The following is a 13589-nucleotide window of genomic DNA, read 5'->3' as shown; positions in this document are numbered from 1 at the left end:
TTTATATTAATTAATTCTAGTGGCACAATTAAACATCTATTTTCCACTGTAAATACAGAAACTAATTGGATTTATTTTTTTCGGTACTAGGTGTAATTATATTAAATATTGCATCGAGTTCTTTTATGTCAATGGTGCACTTCTTATCAACAGCTATTTTTTTTTTCCTGTAATTCAAATTAGTATTCAATTTCCCTAACTGCATCAAAGAAATATCTTTCTCTGTACACCCTCTTCCTTCCTACACCTTACAGGAATTCAATATCATACAATATCTGAAAAYCAGAACTAAAAAAAATAATTTTGACATTTTGTCTCTTCTGAAAGACTATAATGATGGAAATGGAAAACAGGCAATGGGGAGGTCTGCAAAACATTTCTGTAGCAGAAATTGTCTGGACATATCAAGAAGAAGATATCTCAATTTAACTGGGAACCTCTTCAAAGATACATCAGTTTTATACCACTTCATGTACCCACTCATTTCCCTGGAAACGTGTGGGAACCTTGAAAAAGGTTCTTCGACATGTAAAAGATATCAAAGCAGTTGTTCTTTGCAGGCTATATGCCAAGCTAGTAAAGGGTACTTTTCCCCTCAGTCCTCTAGTACATTTTATTCCTTGCATTTYAGTTGTGTCTCGAAGCTTTACAGCACTAGAATCAGAAAAAGGGGACAGTTGCTACTCAAAAGACTTCATTAGTTTCAAAAATTAAAGGAGGACTGGCAAGAAAAATAAGACAGGCTGGAGAAACTGGAGGCTATGAAACCACCAGATAGCTACAAAGAATGGAAGAAAGGACTGCAGCAATGTAATGTAATGATCATCTGAMACAGACTGAGTGGAATTAATTAAATCGGAAGTTCTAAAGCTACTTAATGCAGATTTGCCATTATATTTTTATATCATCACAGGTTTTTCCTTCATTAGTAATTGAAGGACTTCATTAGCAGATGAAGATTTATATTTTTAAAAAAGTATTATTGACCAAACAATGGTGCAACTTATGATATAATTTTTAAAAGTATATACTATACACACATATATTGAGATAAAGAAAGACTAGTAGATMTTGTTTTTTCAACTCAAACATTGAAAAGCAATTTTCTTTACTGTTTACAAATCTTTATGCCCATCACTGCATATAGACAATTGAGTGTCACCATCACTCAGGCACTGATAATCAGAACGGCTAAAGACTAAAACCAAGCTCAAATCAGATCAACTATAAAGATAATCCTTTTAAGATCTGGTACAGGAACCATAAATCCCTAATACAAAATAGTAACATTCATTTTTAATTGGCAAAGGATGCCTCCCTTATCCCACATGAGGATGAGTCACTAAAGCATTTCCTGCTTTTAGATTTCTTTATGTATATATTTTTCACAGCGAGCCCATCATTTGTGTCAGATTTTTTAAAATATACAATCATAATAAGAGTTAGCCAGCTTTAAAAAAATAAATTTTTAAAAAAATATAATTTTATTAAATTCATCCCTGCAGCATAAAGAAATTATAGGGCCATAAACCTGAAGTAAATGAGAGGGAATAAGCAAACATATTCACAGAGTCAAGGGCAATCAGTACTGCTGTGAAAAAAAAGACCTAAACAAAAAAGCACCAAAAATCTGACGGGGGCTTTGTCTAACAAAAATAATGATTTCTAATTCTGTCTTCGGAAATAAAACATTGTGTTACCAGTTCTACTAACAACCAAATGTAACATTCTTCCATCTGGTTTGATTATTTTTTTTATATCTAAAAAGTATGATTTTTCTACTCCTTAAATTTATAAAACATTATATGGATAGCAGAATCTGATCTCCATGCATGCATAAATAACATGGTTTGTGGATCACAGAGGACCTGTTTTCTCTCTGCTGTAAATCTAACTGAGAACTGAGTTCCACTCTAACCAGAAATAGAAATAACTCTGTGGAACTCTAGAAATAACTCTGTGGAACCTTTTCATCCACAAAAAGAAAAACTGTCGTTATTTTCTCCTCATAGTAATTTTCATAATTTCTACGTCTACATCTTATGTTGAAAAATATTGGACATGAAAAACATTCTTGAAAACTATTTAGCATGAGATAATTTGTACTTTCAGAGCCATGCATTCTCACTAAGGAGACAAAATACTACTCATAAAGGTCCATTCAGAGTAAGAGATGTGAAGCACATTGGMAGAGAAAGAGAAATACTGGGCTATTCCCAGGAACAGCCAGGAATGAACTAAACTACATGGTGGTCTGGAACGTAAATGCACATTTCTCTCATACAACACAGGCTCCCCAGGGCAGAGGTCATCAAGTCTAKCTGAGTTGAAGAAGCATTTGGACAATGCTCTCAGGCACATGGTGGGACTCTCTGGGTGTTCTGTAGAGAGCCAGGAATTGTACTGAGAAATCAAGTATAACCATAGTCCAAGTGTAAAAAGTAAACAATAAAATTTAGATTCGTTCCTTTGGAATTTGGTTTGATTTTTTATGCTCTTTGTAAAACCAGAAGAAAAGTATAAAACATGGTTTTAATCAGATGACTTGTCTSCACTGTGAGGATCTACACATCTAAAATATAAAACTTATTAAGAATAATTATGGAGCTAGTTGATACTTTGACACTTTCAAACAGTGTTTCCAGTACTTCAGTAGGAAATGGAAAAACAAATATTAATTCAGTATTCTGAGTCTAAGATGAAATACCAGGGTGAAACAGGAAACCAATAATGAAAGAAAAGACACAACACCAAATATAAAATAAGTATCTCAGCCTTTAAAGAAAATCATTAAAATTCATTTAGAAAAGAAAAGCATTTATACCTCCCATTTTATAAGCTGATTACTAGGAGAGACAAGGGAAAAACATTCATTTTTAAGAAAAAGCAGCATTAGCTAAATAGGACACTTCAATATTGAGCCCCTATGGCCTTAAAGTAATGGTCAGTACAGAAAACTCACCCACTTTGTGCTTTATTAAGATGGGGAAGGCAATAAAACCCTGAAGCAGAGTAGCTGTCTGCAAGTAACAGTAAATCAAACTACTAATATTAAAAAGTGTTTCAGTATCTCCGCATAAAAAAATTACATGCCCGGAAGACAAGAGAACATCACATTACTAAAATGTCTGCATGAATAAACTTACTTCCTAATAYGACAGCAAATTATTTGAAGGCACTATGGCACATGCAGTCAAATTTTGAATATTGGCAAGATGTCCCATAAAATCTTCTTCAGGTCTGAATAGTCTCATGTCAAGTCAACTTAGAATTTCAGTTGCCATTTACTCATATGATGACAWTTTTCTGTCTCATACATTAAAATTAATGGGTCCTATTCTTCCATTTTGATATATCAAATGCTGCTTAAAATGCAGCAATTTTAACTTTCACATAATTGTACTTTTACAATATAACTTACTTAGTTTAACAATTTTTTCATACATTAGTCTATATTTTAACCAATTATAAACTATCTGGCAGCAGTGGCTGCATGAAGGTTAATAAAAATCAACCCAAAACCAAAATCCTGAGTTACTTGTTTGAACAATTAGGATTGGTGAAGTTACAAGATGCTGAAAACAGAGGTGAAAATAAAAAAGCCTTAAGTGCAATAACTACACTACTTTTAAGATTGTATTCTATGACTATAGGCTGTCTGAATCAGTCAGACCTGCACTTTATGTTAAAAAACTACCTGGTAAAAAAAAGTGATGCAATATCCAGGTGATTAAACATTTAAAAAAAAATTCAGGAAYTTTATCAATTCCTGAATGTGGATTTATAAAATCCTAATGTGGATTTTATAAAATATCTAATATGGAATAAGGTTAATATGAAATTAAATTTAGCTACCCATCACCTCAGCAATTATTATATTTTCACAGTCATTTGCATGCAAATCACCACCATTATTACACCTGTATTAATCAGAAGCAGAAGTTATCTGTGAAATAATAGCAAAAAAGTTTCAATGCTGATTTGCATGGAGAAAATTTCATAGCTGTGCTGGCTTTGCACATCTGCTGCTAAGTCACTGATCCTTCTCTCTGATACGCTGACATTCTTCAACTCAACACMAAAAAAAAAGCCACTTTTACAGACAGAAGAGAGATTACTACTTCTGGTATCAATTACACAGGGCTTTTGCAGTCTCAGAAACAAGGAGGAAGGAAGAGCATAAGAAGCAAGGAAGAAAAAATATATTAAACTTTCAAAAAGTCAAGTCTATTTATAAATCTAACTAATGAAAATATGAAAAAAATCAGATATAGTGAATAATAGCATGTTTTTCTACAATATGAATGGCCTCAGTTTATCAAACACTTTCCCAACTACTGTATGAAGGCCCTAATAATTTTGATTTTTGTTCTTTAACTGCTACACCAAGCAACCACTAATTTACACTGTCTGCCTATTAGGAACTGACCTGGTTGCTTTCCTGATAAAAAAGTGATCCTGCCTGGAACTGACAAAATGAGAGGAGAATGTACTATACACTGAATGAAAGAAAAGGTAGGGATGTAAACCAACCATAAGTATGCTAATTTAGAATTAATTGATTCATTCCTCATTCCATGTGTACCTCACGCCTTCTGTTCAGATTCTGATGAATACATTACATATATTTTGAAGCCATGAAACTGGCATTACACATACAAATGCTCAAAAATACAGTAAACTGCAAAGAGGCAGATCTGGACAAGATAAACACAATCCATTCTTCCTACAGAAGGAARTGTCACTGACTCCAGAAAAGAGCAAACCTAGCCAGAGGGAAGCAGTCTGTAACAGGCAATACATTTTCAAAGTGTTGTTTTGTAGTAGTATCATGACACAGAAGCACTGGAATTTTTTAATTAAAACAAATATACTAGAAAAAAAAAATTAAAAATAATCTCAGCCATAACAAGCAGACTCTATTATCAAATTTACACTCTCAAGCTAGTTGAGCTATGTTCCAAGTCTCTATCTAGCTCCAAATGACACTTGAAAACTTTACCTCATAACAGATGGGTATTCAACAGTCACAAAAACAATGAACACGTTGTAAACTGATTAGTTGAGTTTTAAACATCCCAATTCCTAACTGATCTCAGATACACTTCATTTGTCTGATGGTAAAACTGTAACTATATGCAGCACAGCAGAGGTTGTAAACCTCAACAGACCAGAGCTCTGAAAGCATGAAACTGGATAAAGCCATTCCCAGGGTGAGATTCAGCTCACCCTAATTTCAGATATCAACAGTGTAGGCCCCACACAAGACCAGCTTCGAACCTGCCACCGAGGCTAATGGAGCTCYAATCAATGCAGGCAATGCAGTCTAGGAAGCAACTACATTTCAAACACAGCATGTCTCAAGTGTCTGTCAACTAGAGGTAGGACACATCTTCTCAAACAAACTGACCAATCTAAGTTGTTATGCCATAAAGTATGCAAAATATCTACCCAAAACAAACAGATTTGATACCGGATGCACAGGAAACCAGCATCCTTCAGAGAGGCAGGTGGGAGGCCTCATCAAGACTTCAATGATGTTAGAAATCTGTATTAAGGCAACTGACTCCTTCATTCCATTATCAATAATCAGCAGATACCTAGCTCAGATGAAGACACCTTCATTGCAGGCACCAAAAAATAAATTAATTCTATTTTGGTAGCAGGAATCCAGAATCAGCGTAAGTGGATAATACAATTTATCACTGACAAAGATTGCAAGCTAATTAAATAACCASCACAGGTAATTTTCATTATTTTGGATTCCAAACCTTTTATCCAAATGAACAAAGAGCAGTGGGCTTTTGTTAAGTATTTTAAAATAAATTTTAATAATTTTTGAAGACTACTGTTCATCCAGTATTACACTACAAGATAACTATTGATATGATTCAAGATCTGAGAACAGCTCCTTCTGTGACCTTCAACACCTTCATTGCCTATTAGGATACCTAATCTAGGAAAAGAATTGYTACTTATGCTTTTATTTATTAAAATATATTTATATATATTGAGGAAAAACCCTATGCATACAGCTCATCACCAAATAAGAACTATCCAATAACTAATGTGTTAGATATGTCACACTTAAATATTTGGATATGTGACAGCACTAAAAATGTAGCCCGATTCATTTTCTCAGCATGACAGTAATAGTCACAGAATAAAGATAATTATTAAGTTTTCATTTATCAAGTATTTTTAAGAGATTTTCATTCAAATCCTGCCTGCTTAACACGAGTAGATAGCTAAATGTAATGGCATTACAGTCAGAATGTACAGGATTAGAATGATTTGCTCTGGTTAATACACATCTGTAACATGCAGCTTTCAGCCAGTATGTATTATTGCATTTTGTTGGTGCTGTCATTTAATACCTCCTGTGCCAGGCCAAGTGCATCACTTTTAGAAAAGTTAAATCAATCTTTATTTTATAAGGAGAGAGAAACACCATTATTGAACTGGAAACACTTCAGAGACCTCTGCAGTGAGAACTAGAAGTTTCCACTCTGTTTTCAATGTCACTTAACAGTACCAAAAACACAAAGCTTTCTTTGGCATATGAAATATATGTGATAATTCCTCTTTGTTACAGAAGAAGAAAAATCAATCATTTTAATGTGTTTCCTAAAATATGCCCACGTAAGTATATGCTACATGACTGAAGACCAGAGTTGGAATATTCTGGGAATACATATAAACATAAGAAATTATCATTAGGGTTGTATGATACACCAAAAGTACTTCCATCRTCCTGACAATGACTGGCATCAACTATTGCCATTTATTTACCTCCTGTCTACAGATTCATCCACACCATAGGTCTTCCTAAAGGAGAAATGCTTATGATTTCTTAAGTGTTGCACTTACCCAATCCTTTAGGGGTAATGCCACTGCTGTCAGCAGGATTGACCACCCAGTAGTAGTATTTCAGTGTGTGCATTAACTGCAGTACCGTTCCTACTCTGCGTATGGTGTTATAGATGGTAGCAGTTCCAATGAATTCAGCTGACAAGTAGGTATACAAGGATAGCTGCACCTGAGGAATGAAATAGTTATCCACATAAATGGAAATTCTGCATTAGTAACCATAAGTTGTAGGGTTTTTTTAGAATATTTTTTGGATATGATATAAAAAATGAAACTAATTACAACTTTGGTTAGGGCAGGGACTGGACTGATACCTAGAAATGAGATTCTATGATTTAAGTAAAGAAAAACATATTGGCTTGTTTTCTATCCTGACTTTTTATATGAAACGTATATGTTGTCAGTTTTTAGAACAATGCTACATTTAACTTTGGTTTACATATCTCTACYATGATTACTTAGGAAAACAAATAATTCATTATTACCAGAGATTAATTATAACATTTTATACATTTTATCAAACTAGGATATATAATTTAAATTAAAATGAGAGTTTACATTAATGTGCCATAAAATGCATTTTGTCTGCAATTAAAAATACAAATTTTTATGTTTAATCCGTAGGAAAACAGTGTAATGCAACCACTGAAAATAGGACCAGGTTTCTAGAAACATTTTCTTAATAGAACCTTAGGCAATAATTTAACTGCTTATAAAAGGTATGGGAGTATACAGTTGAGCAAGGTATAGACTTCATGATCTAAAAATCATTGCTATTACCATGTTATTAAAAAAAAAAAAAAAAAAAAAAAAAAAAAAAAAAACAAACAAAAACTAAGTAGAATGTTATAAAAGCATATAATTATGTTGTAGTAAAGTCATAACATTATTCAAGTGCATATTACCTTTGCAGGGGTATGTATCCAGATAGCAGGATTGAAAAGGATGTGATCACATAATTGCTTCAATAGAGGTGCTCCATGAGATAATCCATCCAAATATTTTGCAAATGACAAAAATTGTTCCAGAACTGCTCTGGTTATATGAACTCTAGACGACTGGGGGAAAATAACCAGAAAGAAAAAAATAAAGAAAAAAATCTTCTCCCTTAATATAATTACAGCCAGATTTTGAAGTATTTTCACCCGTCTCATCATTATTAAATACATGTAGCCTTGCATGATTTGGTGTCTTTGAATATGAAGGAAAGCTCCACTTTCTAATAATATTAATGGTCTTTCTAATGGCTATATTTAACAGGTTAAAATATTCATCAATATTTTTTTTTGTATTTTGCTTAGTTGGGTTTGTTTTCATTTTATTAGAACCTGGTCATGATCCTACATTTTACAGCACAGTGCTTCATCTGGAGTCCTTAAGTTTTAAGTTAAATAAGTGTCTTATTGAAACTGGATGTCTCAGTATGTGAACACACATTACTGGGAGACTTGCTTTTGTTTCTTAAATGTAAATAGGTATTTGAAGGACTTGGGTTCATGGCTTCCTCAAATTTCAGAGTCTTTCAGTTTCATAACATATGCCATAAAATCACTGTTGAGTCTTGCTCTTACGTAGCAACATGTCATGATGACTTGGGCAAACTTCTTTGTGTGCTAAATTAACAAATGAATAAACAGGAAAAAAGCTAAACATCCCTCCCATTGCCCTTTCCACAAAATGTCAAGCACTGGAGCAGGCCACGCAGGGAAGTGGTGGAGTCACCCTCACTGAGGWATTTAAAAGACATAGCTGTGGCACTGAAGGACATGGTTTAGTGATGGACTTGGCAGTGGTTGGTTAATGGTTGGACTCAATGACCTTAAAGGTGTCTTGTCTAATCTAAATGATTCTATGTTTCATTACTTTTAATGCTGTAAGTACAGTCTGGGCACAGGGAGATCTCTTATTTTCAGATCTGAAATCTAGTTGTCAATAATATAAGTTCAGCCAGGATGCTGAATTTCCCTTCGCTTGTGCATCAAAATTCACAATAAATAATCTGCAACTAATAAGAACAAAAATGCTATTTAGAAGTTCAAGTAAAAAAAAAAAAAAGCTGTCTTCTGTGAAGTATTTGATTACATGCAAATGAACAACAGATACAACAGATAATTTACAAATAAAATTGAGACTGGCTAGGAAACAAAGGATTTTTTCCCACCATGTGTGCCAGCTGAATATAAGCATACCTCAAAAAAAATAAAATAGGTCCTCTTGAAAAACTATAGCTAAGTGAGTATAATTTTAAAAAATACCTAGAAAACAACATATGTTGTAAGAATTATGCTGTAATCAATAGAAATCTGTTAATATTCACATGCCCAAGTCTAATGATCATAGCAGGTGTTAATGAAAAGAACATGCAAACTTTAAAAAAAAATTTGTGTACGACATTCGTAATTGATGTATTCCATGGGCATAAACCACAGTGCTCTATTCAGGAGAAAGCCCTCCACGAGGGCTCACCAGTCTGCCTGTGTGTAACTTACAAAACTGAAGCTAACAGCTTTGTAAAAATTGATTCTGGTTATGTCACAAGAAAATCTACCCTTGGAAAAAACACCTKAGGCTAGTTCTCTAACATAGTAAATCACACTTGCCTAGCAGTGAAAACAGAAGAAAATCTGCTTTTAGGCATTGAGTGAAGGTCTTTCTCTAGCCACAAAGGACAATGTCAGAGCCATGCTTCAGTCACAGGACCATCACTATCTTAGTATATCTGACAGTAGTTTGCTCTCAGATTATTTAGATTATTAAACCCCAGTAAGAAGGTTTCATGAGGGCTTTGGGTCAGGAGGCCAGTAATGTTCCTCAGACAACTGAACTGAACCTCAGTTTTGTGATATATGCTCATCATATCTGAAAATGAGAAATTGAATGGAACACCCCTTGCAAATATTTGTTTCAGAAAGTAATTTCGTTACARCTTTTCTTCTTCAAAACACAGACCATTATTTCAACGATTTCAGAATTGAATCACAGAATATTAATTTAACTTTTATTAACACACACATACACACACACACACATATACAGACACACAAAAAAAATCTCAATTATGACATTTCTGCTATATTTGTACAAACTAGCAACAGGAGAACTTCCTAAGCAAGTTTGGGGGACAAAAAGTGGAGAAATGAAAATACCTTAAGGTGATTCATTAATAGATCTAAACCAAGAACATAAATAAGAGAACAGAACCAGCTGCAGCAAATTGATTCTTTGAATACTGGTATATAAGAGGATGAAGAAAATAAAGGAACTCACATACACAACTTAGAAAATACTTTTTATTTGTAATAGTTATATTGCAAATATATTTTATTCCACCAATCATTTGACCCAAGTGATTGAAAGTACCACAATGACASTACAAACACTAAGAACAAATATAAAAGTCCTCCAACCATACCTTTTCAAGCAGATAGCCAATKACTAGAAAGCCTTTTCCACCAAGCATTTGCTCTTGCATGGCAACTGAACTCTTAAGAAGCTCAACCAGGAAAGCCAATAAGGTAGCACTGCGTGTAAAGAACAAGTTTTTTTCAGATTAAAAATGCATAAAAACGAATCCATTGCTTTCTCAATAATCACCAGCAGTTAAGTGAATAGAAACAGACTTAGGGCTGTGAAGAATTCCTTGAAAAAATACAAATCTTATTTTCCTGTTGACAAATTTCCTTAGTGATTTTTCACATATTACAGTGGTAGGAGTAGGAATTCATATTCAAACAAGCAGTGTCAGTACTCCTGRTTTGACCATGAATACCCCTTATTTTAAGTATCCAATCCTGGAGCTTGCAGTTCCAGCCAAAGCTTTGGCAGCTGAAAGAGGCAGAAGATGCTGAGTGGAACCCAGGTGACAGTGCTAGAATGATGCAGGCAGGGGCCATGTCAAACATTTTACTATCCACGCTAACTATGTTAAACAGCAAAATGTACAGCCATTAGGTATGTCACCATCCCACACTTTCAGTCCCTAGAGTCAGTGTTACCACGGAAATGAGGCATAAAATGTTCGAACATGCACATGGGCAATGACGGCCACCTCAAACCACAGTGCAGCAAGAGCAGRGGGAGAGCTTCATTCACACTTTCAAAAGATCAAACAGGAGAGTAATGTCTGCCTGACCGCATAAAATTAAGGATTAATTTTTATCCAGTTAGGAAAGCACAGAGGGACTCCAGAGGCCACAAGAAAATCACCCACCAGCCATACCAGCAGTATCTTTAAGTGAAGTGTTCAGAAAGCACAGGGAGGGAAAGTGTTCAGAAACAGTTACACTATGGAAACATAAGAGATATGAAAATCTTCAGGGGATAGAATCAGGAAGAAAGTGAATTTATGTTATGAAACCAGCAGTAGAAACATGACAGATCAATCTGCCACAGGGGCAAAAAAATCATAAGGGATTCTTGGGTGATAAGAATAAAGCACAACTACACTCTCTGTTGCTGAAAAACCCAGAGAAAAAGGAGAGATAAAAAAATGTGACAGAAAGGAAGTATTTAAAATTATTTTTCAAATATTTCAAAAAGGTAGATGACAGAATGCATACATAAAGTCATTATTCCTTTGATAAAAATTAAATAGATGTAACAGTTCCTAGTTGCACAGACAAGTGTTTGCAACCACAAAAGTTCTCCCACAGAACTAGTGCCTACTACTAGCTGACCAATTTTTTATTCTTTTTAAAAGGGTTAGGGTAGTAGGCACAGACAAGGGTGAAAACTGTGGCTCCCACAGGTAGTAAAAGGGTGAAAACTGTGGCTTTTGCAGCTATGAAAAAATGAATTAAAGGAAATGTCCAGCCTGCGTTTGATACACTTCAACTTTACTGACAGTATCTAGACATCTAAAGGTTCACTTGTTCTCCAGATAGAGTATTTTAATTTGAAGTACGTGTTTGAGATTGGTTTATGCATGCCAGCACCAAAAAATAATCAAAGTGCTGAGGAAAATACGATTTATTCTATTTGTTGAGTAAGTCTGCCATGCAAAAAGAATTCCGTAAAGCCAAAGTGYGTGCTGGGAACATGAAATAGTGCCTTGTCTTTCTTCATTGTTGAATGGTCATAATAGTCCAGCTAAAATCACATACAGAATGTTCCACAGAGTGTCAGCAGTAAAATAACAGATAATATCAATTTACAGTACTCCAAAGCTTTTATCAAAACAGCCTGTCAAGCTGTCACATCAATTTCAAACCAGGTTATATACATTCATTTTTTCTAACCCCAACCAAAAGTTTCTACTGTATTTGTCATCTAAAATAAGAATCTAATAATTTTGCTACATGAAAATTCAGAAGGAGCTCACATAAAGGATTGAAGATTTAAATTTAGCTTGTTTTTTTCCCCTTAAATTGAATAGGTTAAAAAAATTCCATTTAGATAGTGCTTATTGCCATCCTCTGTGAGTAACCTTATGACTTAGGACAACAATCTATTAAGCATAAAGTCAAGAAACAGTGCACATCTTTGCAGAATTCAAATTTAAATTACAGTAGCAAATTCTATTAACATTATATTGAAACATAAAAAAAAAATATTTAAATGGATTGTAAAGATTTTTGTATCGTGATCATGCACCAAACTTCAGTTTATTTTCTATTCTCACAAGTAGTTCATTAAAAAAAAAATCAGTTTACTTGTTTATTCTTTGAATTTAGATGCAAACTCATGAGCTAGAATTATTCTTATCGTGTAGCAATATAATCTCTATACAACTATTAGAAATTCTGACAAACTCAGAATGCAAGTTGTAAGACACACTGACACCCTAACAATAAAGATTTTTCTCTATTTAAGCACACATAAATCACAAGTCAACTCAGAAATAAATGGCCAGTTTATACCTAACCATACCACAGACACAGAAACAGACAGGCTGATTCTATGTAAGAAAGACCAACTCAAAAAAGTGTAGTAATTCAGATGCAGCCAGTGCCAAAATATCACTTTTCAGGCATTAACCATCTTTATGTAGGCTTTGACTGAACTAATTAATCCGGCCTGCCCACATTACCCCTGCATTACCTGAATGGCTACTGCAAAGCAATGCCAGTGTTTCTACTTTCAGGAAAACTAATTTAGCCAATGCCTTTGTGAATGAGCTATGCTTTTACTTAATTCCAAAATGGCTTTTAACATCTATTGATCGAGACACATAAAGATACCTCAATCCAGCTCTGCAGAGTCAGCTCAGATCTGCAGGCAGTAACTCTAATTTCTAATCCTTCACCATTATCCAAGATTGCCACCATAAATAATAGAGCTGACTGTACTACATAGTAAATCAAATCTTAGGATAGCACATGTGAATGCACCATTACACCTTCAAGCACCTTAAAAAAATCCAAGTACCAGAAAAAGCAGCAGTTAAGGAGAACCATCTGGCAGGTAGATACAGGGACAATGAAGTTTGAGACAAATAGGACCAGATATTGATAAAAATTAACATAATAATGAAATTTAACTAGCAGTTTGATCACATTATTATACAGGAAATGAAGTAGGTAAAATATCTGTAATATTTTAACTCATGGAAGAGCTACAAAATCAAAATGGAAATGTTTTTAAATTCTCACTGGATGTACAATACTGAAGCTATTACTACCTGAAGATGAAAAGAGATAGGCAGAAAACAGGCTACATGCTGTCTGGGGAGTTGTTTGGGTGGGGGTTCCTTTTGTTTGTTTTTTTGGGGTTTTTTTTTT

At 34.2% G+C, this 13589-nt stretch overlaps 1 protein-coding gene across 1 annotated transcript in view; it reads right to left on the bottom strand.

The window, feature by feature from the left end:
- The window catches only part of LOC130576884 (neurobeachin), a 205026-nt gene that overhangs the window by 63525 nt on the left and 127912 nt on the right, over positions 1-13589 (bottom strand). The window contains exons 11-13 of the mRNA XM_057371857.1: positions 10283-10391; positions 7776-7928; positions 6871-7039 (exon numbers count right to left, since the gene is read on the bottom strand). Of these exons, the coding sequence (XP_057227840.1) occupies positions 6871-7039; positions 7776-7928; positions 10283-10391 (431 nt within the window). The remainder of the gene's footprint in view (positions 1-6870; positions 7040-7775; positions 7929-10282; positions 10392-13589) is intronic.

The sequence above is a fragment of the Malurus melanocephalus genome, unplaced genomic scaffold, assembly GCF_030028575.1.
Source record: "Malurus melanocephalus ecotype Western Australia unplaced genomic scaffold, MMel_1.1 scaffold_160, whole genome shotgun sequence".
Lineage (NCBI taxonomy): Eukaryota > Metazoa > Chordata > Aves > Passeriformes > Maluridae > Malurus > Malurus melanocephalus.
This window is presented reverse-complemented; position numbering and strand designations above follow the sequence as displayed.